At 44.8% G+C, this 13506-nt stretch overlaps 1 protein-coding gene across 3 annotated transcripts in view; it reads right to left on the bottom strand.

Annotated features, from left to right (window-relative positions):
- Sec24CD (COPII coat complex component secretory 24CD) overlaps nt 1-13506 on the bottom strand; it is a 52786-nt gene that overhangs the window by 38703 nt on the left and 577 nt on the right. For 2 of the 3 annotated variants that reach the window (XM_089581576.1, XM_089581577.1), the window contains 4 exons: nt 9019-9203; nt 7708-8198; nt 7375-7539; nt 5755-5910 (listed from right to left, as the gene is read on the bottom strand). In XM_089581576.1, coding sequence (XP_089437702.1) covers nt 5755-5910; nt 7375-7539; nt 7708-8198; nt 9019-9202 — 996 coding nt within the window. In that variant the 5' untranslated portion in view covers nt 9203. Of the gene's footprint in view, nt 1-5754; nt 5911-7374; nt 7540-7707; nt 8199-9018; nt 9204-13506 lie in introns of those variants that run through there. The other variant, XM_089581575.1, reaches the window with a different exon arrangement.

Raw genomic sequence — 13506 nt, 5'->3', positions numbered from 1 at the left:
AATCACCCTATAACAGTAGCAACACAGCTAATACACTGCTAAAGAGGACACTTGAGAGGCCTGCACCTTCTTCGTGGAGAGGAGTTTGCCCTCACGTCAACTGTACGCCTGCAAGTGTCGCAGAAGTCTACAGGTTCTTACTGTCACAAAGTCAGACCTCCCTGCAGCCCAGGCACACAGCCTGAAACTGACATACTATCACGGACAAAAGTCTCCAGCACGCATAACCAGGAACTAAACCCGACAGCTCCCTTATTGGGCAGTTGATCAAAACCAAACTTGCGGAACTGATAATGGGACTCACAGGCTCCAATGTCAAGTGAAGGCAGATGTTCGTTGGCAGGCGTGACAGCTATGCGCCTAATCGCTTTTCCCACTTCCTGGAGACTTTTGTCCCCAATAGTACACACTGCAATGCCTGCATGTGCCTGTTAAGGCTACACTGCTCACTTTACAGCTACATGACAAGGCTATAAAGGCATTGACACATAGCTTGCATGTTTTCGTGTAGCTGTAGCCTGTAGACTTCTACTCCCAAATGTATGTAATGGTAGCCAACTAGTGTGAGCAGATGGACCTTGTGTAAACTGGCAGAAAAAAAAAATAAAAGAAGTGCTCCATTTTGACCAGAACAAAGAAAAAAAAAGTGGAACACTTACTAAAGGAGAAAATTTTTTTCTTTTTTTTTCTTTATTGCATAGACTACTATCAATTCTGTTCCTCCTATATACATTAGAACCCCGCTATAGCAAACTCGGATATAGTAAAGTGAAACTGCAGTCCCGTTTTGCCTCCTATACAGGCTATTGTACAATTTTTTTTTTTTTCGGCTATAGTAGAGATCTTTATATAAAAAAAAACGGCTATAGTAAAGAGCGTCTGGCCGTGGTGACGTACCTCTCGCGGAATGATGACTATGCGGCACGCGCGAGGCCGACATTCGAGGTAAATGCATACCAAAGGCTATAAAACGACGCTCTTTTAGATAGCTTCACCACCAAGCTCAGAAGCTGTGAGGGAAAGCCAACTTTTTAACTTCCTTGGGGCCGTGAGGCAAAGCGCGCGGTGCGAAGGAAAAAAAAAAAAAAAAAACGTAAAGCTGGCTTGGCTATGAACGCAGAAAGGAGGAGGCGCGAGTCACTGAGAAAAGAAAGACAGTAAAAATGCAGTGAAGAGTAGGGAAGTTAAGAAAAGGGCGCACATTCGCCGCATGACAGCGCGAAGCACAAGGAAGCGGCGGCAAGAAACAGAGGCGTGGAGGCACTGCATGAGTGGTACCGCTGCACCTTGAATGTGTCGCACATTTAACTAGTGCCTCTTAAACAGCGCTCAGACTGCAGAAAATGACGCCGTGTTCACGCAAAACTTTTGTTTTCACATGCAATCAAACTCGGGTTATATTTGTAGCCGCATTGTATTAGTGCAAATGTGGTACTTCAAGACGTAAATAAATTTGAAAACGTGATAAGATGAAATGTGATAACTGAAAATAAATAACTATCACATAAAGGGCCAATAAGAGCTGGATGGAAGGTATCGTGAGTGCTTCTTTTATAAACCAACGTAGTGTTTAGTAAGTGACTAATTAATTTTCAAAGAGCATCCTCAGAGCCATGCCATCACCAACAACTGATATAGTAAAGACCCTGTTATAGTAAAGATTTTTTCTAGTCTGAGTCAGTTTACTACAGAGGAGTTCTACTGTATCTGCATAAGACTTTTTCCCGTCAATATCCCATGTTTAAAAATTCATTATGATGGACTGCGAGACATATGTCAAACCTCATGACTTCAAAACACTTATGGAAGCAATTAAGAAGGGGTTATAAGGCGTAATTAAGAGTTTTCAAATTAACAGATTCAAGGTTCACCAGACGAACCGTTCCTCAAGCCCAGCTGCGTCACAGATGACCAATCTAAACAAACCGATTTTTTTGAAGAGTATCATTTCAAACAACTCTCATCGTTTTTTATTTTCATGCACATATAACAGATCCTTTTAATTAGTTTGGCTATAGCAGATCTTCACGGTACACATTTCTAAATGAACTGAACACTACTTGACAACCTCGCAGGTTCCTTCAGCTCACTAGTCACAGTCATGAAACTCAGCATGGGGAAGAACTGCTTCTGTTAATGATGCTTGTTAAATGCATCCTGAACAATAAGTGACGGCTATGCCATGAACTTCCAGGGTGAGAATGCTTGCTCTGTAGTAAAAAGCCACAACTGTACAATGCTATGGCAAACGACGGAGTCAACAATGGAATATCAATTTCAAACGCTTCATAAGCAACGCTAAAGCAAAGAATAATAGTGCAAACGACGCTAAGTCAACACTGGAATGTCAACGTTAATGTCGGACACTTCATAAGAATCAACAAACAATAAAAAAGGCGTGCAGTGAAGGTCTTCAAGAGACGACGGCTCTTACATAAAGTTTTCCTTTTGGAATTGACTTACGTGGTTGGGTACGGTGTTTAAGGGAGAACATTGCTGACCCTGCGGTAAAAGCAGGTGCCAGGTCTGCGAGTGTGCACTTGTGAGTCACAAACGACGTTAAGCAATTCACTGAAAATGGCCTCCTCCGTTATGTGCAGAGCTCTCATCACATACCACACATTAGGAATATGAAGCGTTATTTATCGGTAATTTTCAAGTGTCACTGGTCACACGCTAAGCATTCTTATCAAGTCACAACCATAATTGCACACTTTATATATACAGTCGCCGACCGATTTTTAGGACTCGGCGGGACCCGAAAAATGGTCCGAATAATCGAACAGTCCGAAAAATCCGTGAACTTAAAAAAATAAACTTATTCTGCAAAAAACCGGCTTTCAAAATCGCGAAAATCGCCGCTCCCCATATTCCGTTTGCAAGCTTTCCTCATGCCCGCACCCTATCACGTCATGATACCAGATAGTGCGACGCGGCCGCGGTCATGCTGCGAATGAATGTGCTCGCTGTGCGAAGCAAGAACAGTCAGTTTGCATGGGGCAATGACGTTCGCGAAGACCGAGAGGTAACCCACGGGAAGACGCGAGCGGAAGCGAGCGCCTCCGAATGCAGTCCCCCCTCCCCCCGCCTACTGCGGTTGCTGCCCCGCACCGTGGGGTGTGTCGTCCAAGCCGCAGCGGCCCGCTGTACAGTTTTCAATGCGATCACGCGCCATGGCGTGCCCTTTGTACATCGAGCTATTATACCAACTCCTTTGTAGGCCATCTCGATGGCAATGGAAAGCATCTCATTATCTCGAATGGCAACGATGGAGAACAAATAGCCAAGCCAGTCCGACTGCGCCCGCCGAGCCGATTCCGTTTAAATCCAAGATGGCGTCTTTCACGGTGGTGGCAAACGGGTTGGTAGTGACAGCGATGCCCGCTCGCGTCTATATTAGGCCGAAATAACAAACTTTTGGTTGAAAAACGATCACCACAATATTTTTGGCGTCTATTTTAGTCCGAAAATTCGAACTTTTAGACTCCGCAAAGTCCAAAATATTGGTCGTGAAAATGTACACGTTCCTATGAGGTGTGCGACGGTTCCTCAGCGAAGTCCGAAATATTGCACTAGTCCGAATTATAGGAGTCCGAAATATCGGTCGGCTACTGTATATTGAGCCAGTGGTTCCACAGGTTGGTTCTCTGCGCAAGAATTAGTATGAACATGAATCCCACTTCATTATTCAAGAAATTTAAAAATAGAATTAAAGGATGCCTCAAGCCCTGTCTACCATAAACAAAAGACATTTAACATTTCTACAATCCCACCCAGCCACAGTGACTTAAGTGCCCTTTCCATAATAGATGACCAAAATTATTTGCAAACCACCATGGGCATTCTACATGGTGTCAGCACGTTTTGACCAACCAGACTCGTTCCTTGGTGTCTGAACCAGCCTGCTGAGGAGCTGCCCTGCCAGAATATATTTCTTGTCTACTCCACACTTGTAAAAACTACTCCACACTGACAAAAATTTTCCTGTGACAAGCCAAATCTGTCAAATATGTGCGTTATTATAATGCAAGTGAATTAAGAGACAACTTCCGACACAACCTTAATATAGTTACGCTAAGTCATGTAGCCAAAGTAAAATTTTTCATCTGTTTAATTATTAAATGTAAAAGTGCCTTTAACAAGCCAAAACGTGCTCAGTCAAGCCACCAATGACCTTAAAAATGGGATGCTAAGGAAGCTGATGCTAATATTGCAACACTCTTACTTTCTTTGCTGTGTCTGTGTACATGCAATAGGGAAATAAAGCCCTTTATATATATATATATATATATACAGTGAAAGCTCGTTAATTCGACCCCCGTTAATTCGGCAAATCGGATAATTCGACGCGCGCGCGAGGTCCCTACAATTATACATAGGAGTCTATGGGGCGAAACTCTCGTTAATTCGAACAAATTCTGCCGTGCGTCGGTTAATTCGACTTCACTCCGCAGCACGCCAAGCCGGTGTGCCGAGAGCAAAAAGAAAAAAACACTGCCATGAGCGGCGCTACTGTACGGCTGATAGGCCATCCCTATGGTCATATCATCCATCCATCCGTCCATCCATCCATCCGAGGAAGCGAGTTAGCGGCGGCCGAAGCGGCTGGCGTCTTTTTTTTTTTTTTGTGCTTTGTTGTGTCGCAGCAGTCGCTATCACGGTTATTTACGGCGCCTTTTTTGGTAAATGCGCGCTTTGTCAGCGTGTTTACTGCGCTACTTGTTGTTGCTGTTTTGTTGCGACTGAGAGAAGGGTGAAAGGAAATCGCAAGGGATTGCCTACTGGCTCAGCCACCACCGCTGCCATGTGCAGATAGAGGAGAGTTAAAAGATCAGAGAAAAAGATAGAGAAAAGATAAGACACCCGTCCACAGTCCCCGTGCAGATAAGAGGAGAGTTAAAAGATCAGAGGAAAGATAAGACGTGTGTCCCAGCAACAACGCCGTCCCCGCGGACGCTGGTTGAAAAAACAGATAAGCGGGGAGGCGCTCCCTTCACCTCCTCCCCGCGCTGCTTTCCGGTGGGTAGCGCGCAGGGCCTGCGCGCCGCCTCGCCTTCGTGTCCTGTCAGCTCACCGAGGATGAAATAATTGAAGTGACAGGCGCTGACAACGACGACGATTTACGATTGTGAGCAGTTGCACCAAATGCCGAAGTGCACGGTGAAAGAAGCCGCAGAAGCCTTGTCCGTGCGGGAGGACTTCTGTGAAGAAATCCCTGACGGCGCGTGTGCCGCGGAGCACCTGGCAGCTGTTAGAGCTATCGTAGTCGCTCAAATTCGCTCGAAAAAGCGGACGGTGATTACAGATTTCCTTGCCAACTAAAGGTATACGTCCTGTTGCGGCAAACATTGTTTTTTGTTGTTCATTCGATAATTCGACATTCGGATAATTCGACAATTTTTCGCGGTCCCGTCAGTGTCGAATTAACGAGCTTTTACTGTATATATATATATATATATATATATATATATATATATATATATATATATATATATAAAAAAATATAGGAAACAGTGCATCAGCTTGCATCTTTATCGCAATAGCTGTGAATTCATGATGTGATGTTACTGGCATCTAGCAGAGAACCAAAGGTATGGGACTTCAGTTTTTTGTTCCCCAATCGGGGCAACCAGGCATGTCCATTTAGCAGTTTCAATATTACAAACAAGATAAACAGCATGCACAGACTTTTACTTCATTGTGGGCTACACTGACAGCGGCTCCCAGGCAAATAACAAGAAGTGGTTCACTCACTGGGCTGGGCATCTGGTCTGGATCGAGTTTCCGTTGCTGCTGCTGTGGAGGCGCCGGCATGGTCGGGTGAGAAGCAGGCATTGGAGGAGCTGCTGGGCCTCCGTAGCCAGGCCCCGGGGGAGGGCCTAGGCTACCCGGCCCATTGGCCTGTGTACCCTGCAAAGAGCCTCAGGTCAGGCGCCACCTTGTTTGCACGAGCAGGGCTTGCTACATGCGTGCTGCAAGCTACCACCTAAATTAACTTTCAGTCTTCCCTTAAAGAAGAAACCGACTGCAAGAGGCAAAAATCAAGACGCACGAGAAGCACAACGCATGTGCCACAGGTCCATGATCATTTTCAGTGCCAACAAATTTTTTTCCACATTAACAGTATACCTGGCCTCAAGAACGCCAATCTGCTAGTTTTCCAATGAAACACACCAATAGTTTTTTACCCGTTTGTACAAAATTTCTTACAAACTTTCGCAATAAATGGATATTGCAATATTACAATAGTAGCAAGATTTGTGAAACTGACTCCCTAAAGATCTTGAAATCATTTTTTTTTTTTTGAAGACAAAAATCACTTTAGTAATTCATAAGATCAAATAACTTTAGTACTGAAGGTGAAATCTGTCTATAAGAAAGTGGCGGACGTGTTAACATGCTCACTGCTTTCAGGAATTTTGTTTGCTGCGTTCACTAGATGGAATAAAAGAACCACCCTATGAGCAATATGAAGAACGCCAAATTTGTCTGAAGCAAAGAAACCAGCAGACTACATACTTAGAAAAAGCTGAGAGTTTTCAATGCACACAATCATGTACAAAGCGCCTAAAAGGGTAAACAAGTTCTACATTTATCTACCCACACCAATACAGTAAAACCTTACTAATTCGACCCTCATTAATTCGGACAACTGAATGACTTGGATAACACGGATAAAGGTATGCACTATTCTATGGCATAAAACTCTCGTTAATTTGAAAGAATTTGTGTGCGCTTTCATCAACTCTGACAGGTGGTGGCGGTTCAGCTCGAATGTGCAGGGGGCTCCGGAGATGGGGCGATGAGGAGGGAAAGTGAGTGGAGTCCGGACACAATAGCATGACTGGCACTTGTGTCCAACCAAAATTTAAAGGTGCCATACTCATCAACATGTCCAGGCAATAAGGAAGACAGGATGCTTTTCGTTTTTTGTGCTGCACTGAGCCATTTTGTTGTTTTCGTTACATGCGCGTCCCAAGCCATGCTGTCAGCATTCTTCGTGTTATTACGGAGCCTGCAATCATTTTACTGAATGTTGTGTGCACGCAGAGGGAGGCTGTCATGTCCAGAGTGTCCTTGAGGGCATATGCGATGGTTCATCTGACCATGTAGGCACACTGCACAATTTAGCGGGACTACGAAAAATAGTTCTTGCCACACAAATTTATCGCATGACGCAATCAATTACAGAATTTTTTTTCAAAAAGTAGAGGTATCCTTATGCCAGACACATTTTTATGGTTCTTTTTCGGTACCCCGATAATCCAGCATTCGGCTAATTCGGACATTTTCTCTGGTCCCGTGAAATCCAAATGAACAGGGTTCTACAGTGTACTTTACTGTAGCAAGAGCAGTGTCTTGGAGACAACTAACCTGAGGGGGAACACCACCAGGGCCGTAGAATTGTGTGGGTGGGGGTGCTGCACCAGGAGGTGCGGGGTAAGGATAGGGTGGCTGGGAAGTATAGGGCTGCCTTGGTCCCATGGGCTGTGGCGGCCTTCGAGACAGCTGCAAGTTCCCCATCTGGTTACTCAGCTGCTGCAAGAGAAGGCAGACATGCAAAGAAGAAGGCAACATTGTTCAGTGTGAAGGGCACATGACATTCACAAGTCCAAAGAGCCCATTGCAGGTCTGAAAGGGTAGTTCCTACCGAACGCTTGGTCTGCCAGTGCAACCCAACTAGCTGTCCTGTCAACAGTTGCCTACCTGGTCAGGTGTAGCAGTCATGGGAGGTCCATGCCCTGGAGGTGGCGGTGCTTGCCCAGGTGCCCTCGGAATGCCAGGAGGTGCACTTTCCTGAGGGGTGACCTGTCTTGGCACAAATTGGCCAGGCTGCAGGGGCATCCCCTTGGGAGGAGGACCAGGCTGATGCTGCTGAAATTGAGGCGGCTGCTGCTGATGCATTGGGGGCTGCTGTAGCTGGGGTGGCTGCTGCAGCTGGGGTGGCTGCTGCAGCTGGGGTGGCTGCTGTAGCTGGGGTGGCTGCTGTAGCTGGGGTGGCTGCTGCTGCAGGTGCTGTGCATGCTGATGCAAAGCCGGTGGCTGCTGCTGATGGTGGACAGGCAGCTGCTGTTGATGCGAGTGTTGCGGTGGTGGCTGTGGCATGTGAGGAGCCGGCTGCTGGGGCTGCGATGACCCCATGTAAGCTCCAGGCGGGGCTACCATTTTTGGAGGAGGCATCCCCAGTGGCATGCCACCTGCAGCATATACCAAGAGTCCTAAACCTCATGGCCAGCAAATAAGTCCTAACAAAAAAAATAAAAAAAGACCTTCTGGTCACACACAGACAATCGGAAGGAACATGAAATATAATCTTAAGCCAGATAAAAGACACTACTCTCACTCCAACATAAGTTATTCACCCCCCCCCCCCCCCCAAAAAAAAAAAAAAAAACATGCAAATAGGGAACAAATGCAACAAAAACTGTAGCCATACTGCTGTAAAATGAACTGCGCATTCAGAAGAAAATTCACGCGCCTTAAAAACAGTACCACCAAGTAGCACCCTATAAATAACATGGCAGAATTATCCAACTAACAGAATTTATTGGCCACTTGCTCAATAAGTCTTAAACTAGTAGTACAAATGTGTGCCAATACAATAATTTATAAGGAGCAGCAACGTAAAAATGAGAAATACACAGCAATGTGTGGTAATGTGCAGACACTAAGCAACTTGATGAGTCAGAAGAAACAGCTACAAGTCATTAAACAAGGCAGCCATCACATGCCAGCAGCTGACATGCCAAAGGCTTGCCAAGACGAAGTCAAAGGTGCAATACAACTGAGGTAGGTGCCTTGTAACGCCCTCACATTGGTGGCATGAAGAATTTTGGTTGACATACTTCATTTTCTTGCCTTGCCACCAGGCAAATTACAATGGAACCTCCTTTCATACTGGCCTAAGAAGTTGTGGTGTTCCCTTAAAAATGTAACTGCACAAAGTTTCAGCCAATCCTCAACTAGCCACTATAAAAACAACACTACATTGCCCTACCAATCCTTCACGATACCCACCAGGAACACAAGCTGCACCAGCAGCATAGCCGTCTACACCATTGTAGGCCTTGGAAGCTGGGGCCATGAAGGGAGCTTGTGACCCCTGGGGAAAACCATGGGGGCCGATTGGCTGTATGTGAGGTTCCCCAAAGGGATGCCCCCCATACACTGTTCCTCCTCCTCCCAGCTGAGGTGGGTTCATGCTGCACACAAAGGACAGTCAAAAGCATTAGCTGGCAGCAGGCTCATGCTGAATGCACCCAGAGGTTTTAGGTCACACTGGCAATATAAAAAGTATGCTCACAAAACTCTTACTGCCAATCAAAGACAACAGAAGTAGGCTATGTTTAGTGCTCTAGACAGGTGGTACAATTCAGTAAAGCATGCTGCTGGACGATTTGGTTGTGCATGATTAGAAAAACTAAGTGCAATAAAAAGATAGGACAAAGGAAGACAGTGCTTATGAATGTTCATGTTAGTCTTCCTTCATCGTTTTTATTGCACTAAGTTGTTCTAAGGTGATGCATAACCCATTTTTGACACTTTTTTTTTGTAAATATTGTAAATAGTGTACAAACCTCTCCCTTGTACAATCTCTCTATTGCTCCCTTTGTATTTCTCCTTGCTAACCTCTCACTGCGCCTTTATTTCCGCCAGCCATAGCTTGGGTGCTTAAGATATTAGACAGCAATTGCTGCTGCTTGCTGCTTGCAACATCTTTTCCTCCCTTTTTGTATTTTTGCTACAATAAACCCCTACTACTACTACTACTACTACTACTACTACTACTAATAGTGAAGCATTAAGTCTTGTATGCCTGTGTCATACAGGTCTGCCACCAAAGAATGCCACCATTATCTGAACCATAGCGCTGCAATTCTTACACTGTCCTGCAAGAAACCATTCATCTCAAGTAGGTTTGGTTTGGTTTATGGGGTTTAACGTCCCAAAGCGACTCAGGCTATGAGAGACGCCGTAGTGGAGGGCTCCGGAAATTTCGACCACCTGGGGTTCTTTAACGTGCACTGACATCGCACAGCACACGGGCCTCTATAATTTCTCCTCCAAAGAAATTCAACCGCCACGGCCGGGATCGAACCCGCGTCTTTCGGGTCAGCAGCCGAGCACCATAACCACTGAGCCACCGCGGCGGCCATCTCAAGTAGCTAGTTGTTTTTCGAGGTTACCATATTTTAACAAACCTTATACAGTGGGTTTTTCTCCTCTTTCTAATTACTTCCACCAAGTTTGGCAGCCATATGATATTTCATCCTGGCACAGATTTTAAAGTTTCCCATTTCCGTGGTTTCAGCTCAGATGATTTCTACTTGCAACACTGCATTTTTGACATTACAAACATTGCCCACAAGTTAGTACCCGCTTCTGGCTTCACTAACAAAATTTTGAGGCTCATATTAGGTCATCTGAGGCATTTTATGAAAGGACTGATCATTTTCAGTTACTACTTCAGTAATTCAATGAGCGTACGAATGTTTTTCTAGTAATGCTTATGACCTCATCACTGCGACGCACAAAGAACTTCCCTGGCCAGGGACTGAGTTTCAGCTTTGATTTACTGCTTTCACTGTTTTGAAATAGTTCTACTCAGTACTCTCAAAGGCGGTTTGCAGTGGTGGAAAGAGAATGCGATCTGACTGTCAACTCAAAATGTATGAAAAACTCCCAGAGTTGTCCTTTAAAAAAAAGAGAACTGACAGCCATATGAGAGACCAGAGTTTCATGGGATATACAGTTGAAAATGACCCACCCAAACTGCTGCAGAAGAGCCTGTGTGCCCAGCTGTATGGCACCACGCATTGCTGTGCAACAAAACAATGCCTGCACACAGGTTTCCAGGTTTCTTGCTGCTACCACAAGGTGTCACAGTACCAGTCTGCACTAATGCTGCACACCTAAAGTAGAAACTCCACACAAGTGTCTGTGGATCTGTCATCATCAGCTCCTTTGCATGCAAGGATCTGACAATGACACGTATGTTGCAGTTGGTAAGAATGTATGCGTGGCAATGTCTCCCTCAGCACCGCAATGCAGCAACTTCTACCCTCGACAGAGCAGCGTACCAGCACAAATTACAGACGCATATTCCTCGTTCACCTCACTAAAATCCCATCCCACACCAGCCACTATCGCTGAATTTCGCCTCTTTCACAGGTTGCGTAGCACATGTGCCTTGTACATTAACGTCCCAAATTGGTACCATAATATTTCACTCTATTGCTGGTTATACAGTATTTGCATTCTCAGCATTTAGAATGAAATTAAACCCGAAGTTGCAGTTACATTGCCGCAAGTACATGGATTCCACTTTACAGTATGTGGTTGAACCATACATGCCCTCAATTCACTCCCCATCTGAACCAGCTCATCCTAAAGTAATCCCAAAAGTAATACTAGTAGCCTTAACACATCTGAAAAGAAGGAACTTTATCTACAAAAAAAAAAAATGCCTGAAACATAGACCATGGTGAAGAGACATTCAGGCATCCAACTTGTCACTGATGTCTAAACCTAAGTTAATTATTCACAGAAACACTCAGGGCACAGCAAACACTGCATAGAAACTAACATACCTGACAACACTGACTGCTTTTTCTTGGCATATTTTAAGTGCAAGTGCCTTGTGCCTCAGTCCATTTGGCAGACATGCTCAAAGTTTGCACGACTCAAGAAAAAAAAAAATAAAGAGACTGCTATGCTGGCGCTATTTAGGTACAGTCTCCTGGGAACACCATGGAACCAAAAACCAAAACCAGTTATCTGTGACATACCAATGTTACGCACAACAAAAGAGAGCAGGTACCAATATTATTCCAAGCTGGAACAATGTTGGAACAAGCTGGCTGTTGCAATAACAAGCAATCGGTATCTTAAGGTAAACATATTCAAGTTGCACCATTTCCAGCACATTACACAGAGAGCCCAGAAGGCTCACAATAGTGTTTGTGCATGTTGCCACTAATGACATTCAAGAACAACTTGACGCAACCAGACAGCGGTTGTTTACATGGTCCATCCAAACCTTGGAAGTAAGCAACAGGCATTCAATTCCGAAATATATGACAGCAAGGCCTTGTCTGCATAAATTAGTCAACAAAATGCACCAAAAATAGTTCCAGATAAAGAAAATAGCCAAGGCTGCCTAAGTTTACGCAATACAATTCGGAGTCAGTTATATACAGTTGTTTACAAATGAAACACATAATTCGGTTCACGTGATTCAGGTTATTTTGCACTGGGTGCTGCCTGCTGGGTGAGTTCTCATTACATGGGACATTTGAAACGAAGGCTCTAAGAGCGCTTCATGTGTTTGAACAGCTCCCGAGTGATGTGCGCCTCATGATGATGCAGAATTTACTGAAGGCCACGTGCTACAAGTATTGCACTTTATTCATTGACAACGTTACACTTCAATAAGTGCCATTCCCAACCATAGATAGCAGAGCGAATGCAAACTAATTCGGGATCAACACAGTTCAACAACAGTTGTCACTACTAGGCTAACCTATTTTAGGGTTCGAATAAATTTCACACCACCTGCAGCCCAGACAAATGTAACGAGCACACATGAGAAACACTTCTGATGCACCAGGCACGTACAGACTAGAGCCTATTCCTATTAAATGCCCAAACTGGTTTTGTAGTATTCATGAAATCTGTAGGCTAGTTGTTTTCTCTTTTCAATGAAATAATTAGGATCGAGCCTGAGGCTGTCTATAAGGTTCAACACAACTCTATTCAAACAAGCAACTGCAGCAATAGCTACAGAGCACAATCACTCTGCTATCCACTGTCTGCTCACCCATTCCAGTGTCCCCTCAACACACTGCATTACTATGAAACTCCTCCTCATACCGATATTCCGTAAACGCAGGGCACATTAAGCTCGACAATTACACTGATTTGTAAAACACGCAACTAGGCACAAAACGTTTAATTGGAAGAAACTACACAGCATAGCAGGCCAGGGTGCATTGAGTCCGTTTCACTGCGTTGCACAAGAAAGCTTTCACGGAAGTGCTCCCTAAACGCAGGAAAATGGGCCGCACATACAGGCAACGCACTGGCCAATGACTTACGGCAAAGAATAATCCAAACGCTCAGCAGGCAGCCAATGTGAGTCTCGAATAACATCACAATGAGACAACGATCAGCTTCAGAAGACATAACATTTGCCAAAGTAGCAAGCAGAAAATAACTTGCGCTGTGATGACAAAGTGCAGTGAAATATGAAATTTTTTTTGTCTGCGGGCAGGGAGACCTGCCAGAATATGGTAACGACACATCGAAACGCAGGTTGAACACATTACATATCAGACATATCAACTTTCAAGTCCTCATTGGAAGCAAACATCACAAAATATTAAGACCATCTTAAGCAATCACAAAACTTGGAATTATGTCAGCGACGGCTAATGACGAGCACGACGACTCTGTCGGCGTACGTCGGCAACCAACCACCGCTGTCAACACTTAACACGGCAGGTG

This window comes from Amblyomma mixtum, chromosome 3 (assembly GCF_055824585.1).
Source record: "Amblyomma mixtum isolate Tamu chromosome 3, ASM5582458v1, whole genome shotgun sequence".
In the NCBI taxonomy this organism is placed as follows: domain Eukaryota; kingdom Metazoa; phylum Arthropoda; class Arachnida; order Ixodida; family Ixodidae; genus Amblyomma; species Amblyomma mixtum.
The sequence above is the reverse complement of the archived record's forward strand: the minus strand, read 5'-3'. Positions and strand labels throughout refer to the sequence as shown.